Genomic DNA, 11,065 nt, shown 5'->3' with positions numbered 1-11,065 from the left:
CGACAAAGCACTTGTGAAGTTGTGGGGTCCACACGAGATGAGGCTGTTTTAGGGTATGCACTAGCTTCGGCTGCTTGTTGGCGGTGTTGGAGTTAAGCTCGCTAGAGTTGGCAAACTTAACAGTGGTGGGTTGTTCTTATTATTGTTGTGGGTTGGTTATGAAGGTTGTTACTTTGATTTTGATGTTGGAGTCAAACTTGTCAGAGCTGCCGCTCATGAAGGTTGTTACTTTGGTTGTTGTTGGTTTTGATGGAGTTTTCCTAATTCATCATGCAATTTTGCATCACAGTGTGAATTTCTTTTTTTATTTTAGTCTTTTAACCTTTTTATCATTCTTACTTTTAATTCTTATGATTTTTTTGTTTTTATTTTTAATCTTTTTAAAATAAATAAAAGTACAAAAAAATTCAGGAACTAAAAGTAAAGATGAAAAAAATTCAGAGACAAAAAATTCATGAACTAAAACAAAAATTTATAAAATAAATAAAAGAATAGTTTTCCCTCTATTTTCAAGAGTCACAACAAGTACACAGTCAAGTAGTCAACCCAAGTGAATCCCACCGTGGTACACGTAGACGCTTGGTGTGCCACGTGGCCAAGTGCGTGGAGCAAACCACCACACAAATCGTTAAACACAACCCCCGAGAGCAACTATCCCTTCTTCCTTTCTCTCTTCTATTCTCATTCGCATTTCGCACCAAGTCAATGGCTTCCACCACCACTCTCTCCTTCCACTTCCCATATCCAACAACATCAACGCTCTCTTCTCACTCTCAACTTTCGCCCTCTCCGCAACCTTCCCAATTCAAACCCTGCACCGTTGCTTCCCGCCAAAACCTCTGCACCTCCAACACCCTCTCTGTCTCTGCTTCCAGAAAAAACTCAACCTCTCCAATTTTTCTCGCTACGGCTTCTGGCAAATCTGAGCCTATGCTCCCTCCTTTCAACGTTTTGATTACTGGCTCAACCAAAGGTTAATTTACTCTTATACTAGCAAGGTTTTAAATATCTGTCACGGTCGTGTTCCGGTTTCGTCGCCTTTGTTGATATCGCTGCAAATGAGGCCATGCAGTTCGAATTATTGTCGCGTTTCGGTTGCAGACAGTTAAAAAAAGCTTGGTGTTGCGTCCAAATCACGGAGACAGATTTTTACAACCTTGGCGACTTTTAGTATAAATTAGAATCAACAACTTAGAATCCTCAACTTTAACCTCACTCTCTTTGTTGGACATTCTTAGTATTCTCTTTTCTTTTCTCGATGTGCATTTCACACACTGTCCACACAATTGACTAAAAATATCTCACTCAATTACTTTTTTTTTTTTACAAACGAAAATCGAACTCAAACCTAATGCATCTGCCATTATAGATTCTACACTAACTTTTCACTACTAAGCCAACCTAGTAGGTTATCTCACTCAATTACCTCATACTACCTTCTTTTTTATCTGTACTTGTATATTTATTTATTTAATTTTTATAACCGAGTATTGTTTCAATTTAAAAATAGCTTGTAATTTAAATTATTCATTATCATTTAAATTATTATTTGTATATTTGAAATATTTATTTACTATGAATTTGATAAATATTTATCCCATGCTAAAATACTAATTTATTTATTTATTTTTGGAGTAGAATGATGTTCTTGTAAGTAGCTCGCAATTTAGTGGCTAATTTACTTGAAAATGAAACTACATTGTTACGTGCCTCCATCTAAGAATTTAGTTGAAAATGTAATTTTCTTGAACTTTATTTTGAGTTTCGAATTTATGAATTGGAGCTCTGCTAAGTAGCCTGTGTCTCTCAAATACATGTATCAACATGTACATGAACATCATAATTTATATATTTTTTGTAGATATTTTCTAACTTATTCTCTGTTGGTGTTATAATTTTATATGATTCAGGAATAGGGTATGCGTTGGCGAAAGAGTTTTTAAAAGCTGGTGACAACGTCCTGATTTGCTCAAGATCAGGTGCGGAGAAAGTGAGAAACTCTTGGTGTTTCAATATGTTTCGTCCTTGCACTTTGTTTATTTTGTGATTTATATAATATACTTATTCAATGTTTCAAATTTTATATCACTGTTGATTCAACTGTGATCACTTTTTTTTTCCCACCTTAGTACCTTTTAGTTATGTTAGTGTTAGTGGAGGTTGGAAAAAAAAATTAGTTTCGAATTCACTGCACAGCTTCATCTACCTTTGTTACCAGAAATTTATTCATATGCTATTTATTAATTTCTCTAGGATTTGATGTGATTTTGTTGTTGAAAAGTTTATTCCATAGAAGAATGTAACTAATTTTTATCTTTTAATTTCATCTCTTGGCATTAGAATATGAGAGTAAATCATAGTTATTTTATATTATTTTTAAGATTATTATTCTGTCAGATAATCATTTAAGGATATCTGTTTCCTTTCTGCTAGTCCTTGTCCCTGTTATATGTGCTTTCTCTTGAAATTTTAAGTCATGTTGCAACTTATTTCTGAATGCCAGGGATTTTACTCAGTCTTATTATCTGATTTCTCTGTCTTTCGCTACATCTTTGTTTTCATCTAATAGATGAAAGGGTAAAGACTGCTGTCCAGAACTTGAGAGTAGAATTTGGGGAGCAGCATGTGTGGGTACCTCCTCTTAAACTTCTTTGTTAGTAGTAGCCCATCTATGACAAACACATAGCAGGTTTACGTGTGTGTTCTCATGTTCACACTTTGTTTCCTGCAGGGAACTAAATGTGATGTAAAAAATGCAGAGGATGTGAAGAATTTAGTTTCATTTGCTCAAGAAAAAATGAAATACATTGATATATGGGTATTAATGTCTGACTTATTTTTGTGTTGTGATTCTTTATTTTGCATATATTGGAGCGAAAATATTGTTAAGATTTAATTTTAAATAGTTGTTATTGTTGAAGTCATGGTCTGATCAACTATGTAAGCTGTTATTTTTAATATAATTACAAGTATGACCAGAGAAATGACTTTTTAAATTACTTTTCTGTTGTGCCAGATATCATATTATGATAAGTTCAATGACATTATATAACATGTTCTACCCGGACCTTTTATTTTGAAATGTCATGTGCTTTCTTTTCTGAAAATAAGCAATTGTTAGTGCAGTTATATCTGCAAGTTAAAGAATTAACAATGTCTTGCTTAGTAAATCTGCTACTGTGCTAACACCTTTCATGAAAAGTCTTCTTAAGCACACAGTTTATATATAAACTGAATTTTAGCAAATGACCTATTTGGAAGGTGGATACTTTATATGGCTAGCCACACTGTTTTTTACTTGTTAGTTCATTATGGTGGAACTTGAACTAGACTACTTGACACCTGACTATAAGTAAATGTTTGCCATCAGTACCTGGAAACTTATGCTTTATTAATTACTTAGGCATTGTAGAATTCTTTGGTCATCTTGTTGTCTTTTACACATAGCAACAATCATTTCCTTTCCATGCTCCCCCTCCAGCAATACTGAAGTTTTATCAATTTTATTTTTAATTCCATCCTTTCATTCAATATATTTGTTTAAGTATACTAATTCTACTCTTTCTCACCTTATTTTGAGAATGACACAGATAAACAATGCTGGATCAAATGCATATAGCTATAAGCCACTTGTTGAGGCTTCAGATGAAGATCTTATGTGAGCTTCATTGCACCTTTTACCCTAAATGTCAAAATTTTAAATTATAACAAATTTTGAATTTCTCTATTCTTTGCTTGCAGTGAGGTGGTTACAACAAATACACTTGGCTTGATGATATGTTGTCGAGAGGTAAAATATATTCTTGTCTAAGAGGTACTATGAAATATGAACAAAATGAGTGCACTGTTATGCATAGATATTTAGTTTCCATTTAGGCAATCAAGATGATGGTGAACCAACCTCGTGGAGGTCATATTTTCAATATAGACGGGGCAGGTTCAGATGGAAGACCAACTCCTAGGTACTTTTTTGGCTTTACTAGAGTATTTCCTTCATTGATTTTGGTGCAATTTCCTGCTTATACTGTTGAAATTTTGCTGTTTATTTGTTAATGGGACAGCCAGTGAAATTAGGCATGGTTGCTAATTGTGCATACTACTTTCTGTGCTCTACAAATCTAGAAAGGTTCACTTCTATAGTGTCTCTTGGGTCAAAAGTCTTGCATGATTTGGTTAGCAACATGACAAAAATAATTTATGATACTAAATAATCATTAATCTGTTGTTATTTGACATACTAAATCAGTCTTGTTAACCATTTGGTAAATCATGGTGCAGTCTCACGTAGTCACATTACATTGATTTTGCTCTCATTTTGATGAAATGAAAGTGATAGATCACGAGTACTTTCTAGTTTCTTCAATTTAATAATTTGTATAATCTCTTCAAATACTTGAAAAGGCACCAAAGCTTAGGAGGTAGCATATTATCAGTGGTGTCAATTAAAGTTAGTTTTTTGGATGAAATCCAGAAATGCACAGTAAATTCCTCTTGAAATCATAATCTTAATCAACATACAAAATTATCACCAGTCTTATATGTACGATGGTGAAAATTCGTGAAAATTCATGATTTCTACCTGTATTTCTTAGGTTTGCTGCATATGGAGCAACAAAGAGAAGTGTGGTGCATTTAACAAAGTCATTACAGGTTAATGTTTTGCTTGTTAAAGTTAGCGTTTCTGTTCATGTACTTTGACTATCTACTATTCTAGTCATTTCCTGTCCATGTGTGTTCTGTTGCTTAATTTTTTTTTGAGTATTTCCTTCTTATTGGTAATCATGTCAGGTAACTGATTTTGAGTTGTTTCATTGTTTCTTGCTTTCTTCGACTCCTAGCTGTTCTAATGATTGAGAGATCTGTATTACAATTATCAGCTTGGTCATGTTTAAAAAAACTATGGTTCTTATCTAGTATATACAAAAGAAAAGATGAATTCAGACCCACAAAAATTCTACCAAAATGTATTTTGTATTGTCATTCTCTAAATGTTTAGACCATGAAATTGTGCTAACTACAAAGTTATAAAACTTATGAGCCACACTATGAAATTATGAGAAAAATGATTGAGTATAGATTAAGAGAAAAGATGGGGATTGTGGAGTATAAATTTGGTTTATTAGAGTATATCCAGAGAGTTGCAGTATTCAACTGCACTCTCAACTAAAGTGAGTTAGTTAGAAGTTAGATAGTTGTTATAACTGACTTTTCTGGTTTATAAATACCAGATTGTACTACACTGTTAAGTGGCTTAATATTATTTTCTTTGCTCTATTAAATTCTCTGTTAAGTTCTCTCTCTCGCAAATCTCTCTCTCTTATCTTCTTTATGATTCTGTTAGAACTTTAACATGGTATCAAAAGCTTGGTGAGATCTTCCATGGCACAACAGAACGCGTTCCTCACTTCTTCCTCTTTTCCTAACTCCATTTCTCACAAACTTGATAGTTCAACCGTTCTCCTCTGGTGTCAACAAGTTGAGCCAGTTATTGAATCCCACCATCTTCAGCGGTTTGTTGTTAATCCCCAAATTCCAACGATTTCTCTCTGAAGAAGATCGTGAAGGGATTGAAAATCCCGAGTATGAAATGTGGGAGCAGCAGGATCAAGTTCTTCTTACGTGGCTGCAATCGATGCTTTCTATGTCGGTCCTTTCTCGAGTTCTTGGTTCAGCTCATTCACACGAAGTCTGGGAGCAGATTCACGATTATTTTCATATGCAAATGCGAGCCACTGCGCGTCAGCTCCGAACTCACCTCTGAACGACGATGCTTGGCAGAAAGTCAATGCGTGAGTACTTGTTGCAGATCAGGGCGATTTCGGATTCCCTGGCCTCAGTTGGAAGCCCGATCATGCTTTAGGAGCATATCGATTCTATTCTCGAAGGCCTCTCGCCAAAGTATCACTCAATCATTGCAATTATCGAGAGCAAGTTTGAACTTCTGCCTATCGCACAGGTTGAAGCACTTCTCCTTGTTCATGAATCTCGCTTGAATAAGTTCAAGCAATCTCTCTTTGAATCTCCTTCCGTCACAAGCATGCTCAAACAGTGCCCAACAAACATGAGCCTGAAAGTTTTTCTAATTTTCGTGGTGGATCTAGCCGCTGTGGTGGTTTTTAGTGAAGGTTTTAATCGCAGTGATGGACAGCATGGTGGCGCTGGCACTGACGCCAGCGGGGGTACCAGCGGTGGTGGCCGTGGCCATGGCAGTGGTCGCTTCGCAAATTTTCAGAGTCAGGTGTGTTTTAAATGTGGTCACACTGCATCAGCGTGTCATTTTTTTGTTTTGATGCAAATTATCAACCAAACTCATCTCTTGTGCTCCATGATCCCGCATCTCAGAGCTACGGTCCCTCACTCTCAGAATAGTTCTAATTCTGGGCAGCAGACTTGTGCAGGCCATAGTCAAGAGCGTAACTAAGAAAAGCTATAGGTGAAACCTTTAAGAGGGATTTAGAGGTCAAGGATTTGTCTATATACTTGATTTACAATATAATGTTATGATAAGTATGATTCGTATAGCTTTTTTCGTTTTGATGCAAATTATCAACCAAACTCATCTCTTGTGCTCCATGATCCCGCATCTCAGAGCTACGGTCCCTCACTCTCAGAATAGTTCTAATTCTGGGCAGCAGAATAGTGATAATTCTGGGCAGCAGACTTGTGGAGGCCATAGTCAAGAGCGTAACTGAGAAAAGCTATAGGTTAAACCTTTAAGAGGGATTTAGCGGTTAAGGATTTGTCTATATACTTGATTTACAATATAATGTTATGATAAGTATGATTCGTATAGCTGACCCCACTTTGTGGAAAAGTCTTAGTTGTTGTCATTCACTCAATGTAATTCTTGGTGTTAAAAAAGAAATGAGCATATCACATAATATTGCCGAATAATCAGTTGGGCATCCTGAGTTGACTGACAATATTGATCATATCTAATAGGATTGTAAGTTAAATTATTACCAAAATTCTTTAGCTGCTTACAGAATGGCGTTTTGACATTTGTAGCTATTTATTGAAGTTTTAAGCCAGTAGAGAATTTTCTTTTTTTTTTCATTCTATTCTTTCATGAGACATTTCTTTTGCAAGAATTCCATCAATTATCTTGTAGATTTTAATAAAATCATTTAGGTACAAGACAAAATGGAAACTTAATGCTTCTTTTTAGATAAAAATCTCTTCCGTTGTCTGCCTCCATTTTCTTAATAAAGTTGTTTGAATAAGAATTATTATTATGGCTATGGACATACATGTGTACATATATAAGACAGTCTTCTTGATATTTCACAGGCAGAATTGCGGATGCAAGATGTTAAAAACGTTGTGGTGCATAATCTTTCGGTAGGTTTTTGTATCCTATGATAATGTATGATGGGCATGGATTCATGGATGCGAAAACTTGCATGTTTCTCCAATTTTAGTATTGTCATAGTTATTAATTCATATAATAAAGGGAAAAATGTGTTTTGTGTCCCTTTGCTTTCGGTCAAACGTAGTCAAGATCCCTCTACTAATCCATTGTAAACTTCAATATATTAGATGTACTGGAATTCTTTGTTATTATTATGTGCAATCCTATTAGATATCCGTCAGCCTTTTAGAAATACAGTGGTTTTCAGGATCTCATTCAAATTGCAAAACAGCAGATGATATTTGTCATATTTGCTTATGCAGATCATGCTGGGAAATGAGGATGAATTTGATTTCCTAAATTTTCATTCTGCAATTATTAACTTGTCATGCAAGCTTAACAGATTGGATATTAAAGGAGGGGAAAGTAGAATCATAATGAAAGAAAAATACCCTTGGTGCAAGAGTATAGTAGATTAGTAGATAAAATCTTTGAAAGGAGAAAGGATGGAAGATGAATTTGGCCTGACCAGATTAAAGAGAATTATGGTAAAGATTAGTGGGCTTAAACAATCTTCAATACCAAATGCTTTTAGCTGCAAGTTATTTCCACAAAAACTCTTAATTTCCTGAATACTCGCTTGGAAGTTTATTTATTTATTTATTTATTTTTTCTTTTTTTATTTAAATGTGGCTATTTAGTGTAGTCTAATATTTTCTTATATTTCTCGTTGTTTCACCTTAAAGACATGAAACACATTATGAAGGACTTCCTATTAGATATCTGTTGGCAGGGCAGATCTAATATTTGGAACTAAGTATTCTGCAACCTGTCAACCACCGCAGTATATGATAAATGAGCTGCATATGTTATCCAACACATAAAGTACATTATGAAGGAACTAAGTATTCTTCAACCTGTCATAAAAAAAAATTATGAAGAACTTCCTACAGTTTTAATGGTTGATGCTCTCATCCATGCTGTTGACAGTTTTTTGTTTTTGTTTTTGCTTTTCAATGTTTCAGCCAGGAATGGTTACAACGGATCTTCTCATGTCTGGTGTTAATACAAAGCAGGTAGATATGCAACCAAGTTATATTACTATTTTTTGCTTAGTGTTTTGGACTGAATGGCTTCTTTGTTATATGCAGGCAAAGTTTTTCATTAATGTCTTGGCAGAACCAGCTGAAGTGGTAAGAATTTCATATCAGGGAATGGTGATAGATAAGCTAGCATTTTTCCGTGTGGTGTACCATCATTATGATCACCTGATAATCATAAAAAATTATGTGCTCATTCATGTTGCATAAATTTCTGTTTTTGTGACAAACTTCATGCAAATAAACTAAAGTAGAAGAGTGATAAGAATCTATTAAATATTCCAAGTAAACTCCTTCATGATTACTTTTATACACCAATTCCTCAAAAGATTAAGGCACATGAATGTTCTTATATAAAATTTCTAGCATGCCCCTCACACAAGAGTGCTTTGGGTTTGAAGCCTGGACAAAGCACAAACCCATTTACCTTGTGGTAAAATTCAACATTAGTTGAAGTAGATAATGGGTCGGCAAGGATCAAACTCTAGACCACATGATCATATAGACTCTGTTGTAGTTTGAAGAAAATGTTTTCCTTCTAATGATAATTATATTCAGAATCCAGATTTATAGATAGATAAGCTATGTGCAGGAAATTAGGAGCTAAAATTTAATGAGAAATCTTCTCCCCCTGACAGAGCTAGTCACTCTAGACAGTAGAAATACATATATTAAAGTAAAATATAAGCGAATGAGTGATTCTTTAGCCATTTGTTTCCAATATGCGATATGAAATTTGTGTTGGATAACAAATGCTGCTCATTTATCATATACTGTGGGGGTTGACAGGTTGCAGAATACTTAGTTCCAAACATTAGATCTGTCCCTGCAAATGGATCAATGAAACCAACATACATTCGATTCCTCACGGGTTTGAAAGCCTATTCCCAGATATTTTCAGTTAAGATAAAGCCTAATCTACATAGTCAATTTGCATGCATTATCACTTCGTTTCACCCATGCTCATGTTCTCATTTGCTTACAACATGGGCAATTTCCATAACATAATCTAGCATTTCATTCTTGTTTAGAACTTAATGCTTCCTTCTCTTTAACTTTACAGAGATTGGCATTCGGCGCAAGAAGGAATCGATACATTCTTGAAGATTGAACTGCATAAATATTTGTGCTATGTGCAACTTTTATTTCTTGTTTTAAATATCTATTCATCCCCCCACTCCATTTTTTAAAAACTTTTGTAGCATTCTTTACCTCAAAGTGAAACTTAAATTTACATGTTTGACGGTAGGATATAGGTTACAAAATAACTTTGGTTAGCTGCAAAAGAAAAAAAAAACTTGGTTAGAGCTACCATTAGGCAATGAGTAAGTATTAAATGAATCATCAAAACCTTTGATATCTTAAAACATAGAAAGAATTAATTAATTCTTATTTCATTTAGTGACAAATAAAATTATGGAGAAGACTATGTCCTTAGAGTACAAATCAAAAGGTTTATAGAAAAGTGATACTCATCATAATTTTAAAATGTAATGCTTTTCAATAAGCAATTTTATTGATCGATTTCTTAATAAGTTCTTTTAAGAAACTCATTAGTAAGATGAATAAAATCATTATGAGGATCAGTTTGCAGCTTATAGAATTAAAGTGCTAAATGCTAATTGCCAAGACCAAATTCTGTTGACATTACCAGCTTCTACAACCTCACACACATGTACATTAGCATTTGAATTCCTTTTAAGTATATGGAATAAGTGATTTTTATGTACTTCTATTTAATTTATATAAATTAAAATAAAATTTAGTTTACTTGAGAAAAATTAATTAAAATAATTTGTATGATTTTATGTGATAATTTCCAATAAGATCATAACTAAGTTAAAATTGTAATTGTACATTGTTAGTGCAAGGTTATACTATGTAAATTAGCAAGCAGTCAAAGGTAAATTATGAACCAATGCTTGTGTCTTGAGATAAATTAATTTGTAATTTACCTTTTTTTTAGTAAAATCAATGTTTCTTTTTTTATTTTTACCTAATCTACTTTAATCATTAGTTAAAGACATTCAAGGGATTTTCTTCTTGTACTAATAATTTTTCTTCTACACCTAGCATATTTTTTATAATTCCAAAATTGTCTTTACATATAGCCCATACGGATCTGTGGTGGTCCATACGGATTGTTAAAAATATGTTTTATGAAATAATTTAAAATTAATGGCTCATGCAGGTCTTGCAACTGTAACTTTTGCGTTATTAGTACGACACTCTAACCAATTAAGTTAATAGACCAATTATGTTAAAAAACAAATAACGTCTTTATATATAACAACAAATTTTTTAATGTATATGTAATACACACATAAGCTTACATAATAAAAATTCTAATGTATATTTATTACACATATAAGCTAATGGATTATACAGATTGATAATTCGTATGTGGGTATATGTAAGGATAATTTTGGTTTTTTCTCCTACTTCTGGATGTATTGGAAAAATGGTGGGTGCTGGAAGAAAATCCCAACATTCAAATGTCAATTAGCCAAAATTCGACTTTGCTGTCCGTTAACCCAGGTACCCAAAATTTAATGGGTGTTGCTGTTCTTCCGTAGGACACTCGAAGAGTTTTTTTTTTAAAATTTTTTATTGA

General features: G+C 33.6%; 1 protein-coding gene across 5 annotated transcripts; it reads left to right on the top strand.

Moving 5' to 3' along the window:
• The first annotated feature begins 636 nt into the window (after positions 1-636).
• LOC100797874 (NYC1-like protein) lies at positions 637-9,688 on the top strand. Of its 5 annotated transcripts, NM_001358945.1 has the most exons (13): positions 695-973; positions 1,911-1,979; positions 2,570-2,631; positions 2,732-2,818; positions 3,591-3,658; positions 3,742-3,790; positions 3,877-3,962; positions 4,593-4,650; positions 7,291-7,341; positions 8,377-8,427; positions 8,503-8,544; positions 9,241-9,351; positions 9,515-9,688. In NM_001358945.1, exons 1-13 carry the CDS (start codon positions 706-708, stop codon positions 9,560-9,562), a joined length of 1,050 nt encoding a protein of 349 aa, NP_001345874.1. In that variant the 5' UTR covers positions 695-705; the 3' UTR covers positions 9,563-9,688. The 5 variants fall into 5 exon arrangements, with proteins under 5 accessions (XP_014623822.1, XP_040865390.1, XP_006598008.1 ...); XM_041009456.1 differs by lacking the exon at positions 2,732-2,818 and having other exon boundaries at positions 638-973; positions 9,515-9,644; XM_006597945.4 differs by lacking the exon at positions 7,291-7,341 and having other exon boundaries at positions 638-973; positions 9,515-9,644.
• The last annotated feature ends 1,377 nt before the right edge of the window (positions 9,689-11,065 follow it).

The sequence above is a fragment of the Glycine max genome, chromosome 15, assembly GCF_000004515.6.
Source record: "Glycine max cultivar Williams 82 chromosome 15, Glycine_max_v4.0, whole genome shotgun sequence".
NCBI lineage: Eukaryota > Viridiplantae > Streptophyta > Magnoliopsida > Fabales > Fabaceae > Glycine > Glycine max.
Note: the sequence above shows the minus strand (reverse complement) of the source record. Positions and strands in the feature narration are given on the sequence as shown.

Bases quoted from the DNA above. Each gene is read 5' to 3' on its own strand.
- LOC100797874 (NM_001358945.1), top strand. From the start codon at position 706: ATGGCTTCCACCACCACTCTCTCCTTCCACTTCCCATATCCAACAACA. The intron at 2,632-2,731 runs GTACCTCCTCTT...TGTTTCCTGCAG, and splicing joins TTGGGGAGCAGCATGTGTGG to GGAACTAAATGTGATGTAAA. The intron at 2,819-3,590 runs GTATTAATGTCT...AGAATGACACAG, and splicing joins TGAAATACATTGATATATGG to ATAAACAATGCTGGATCAAA.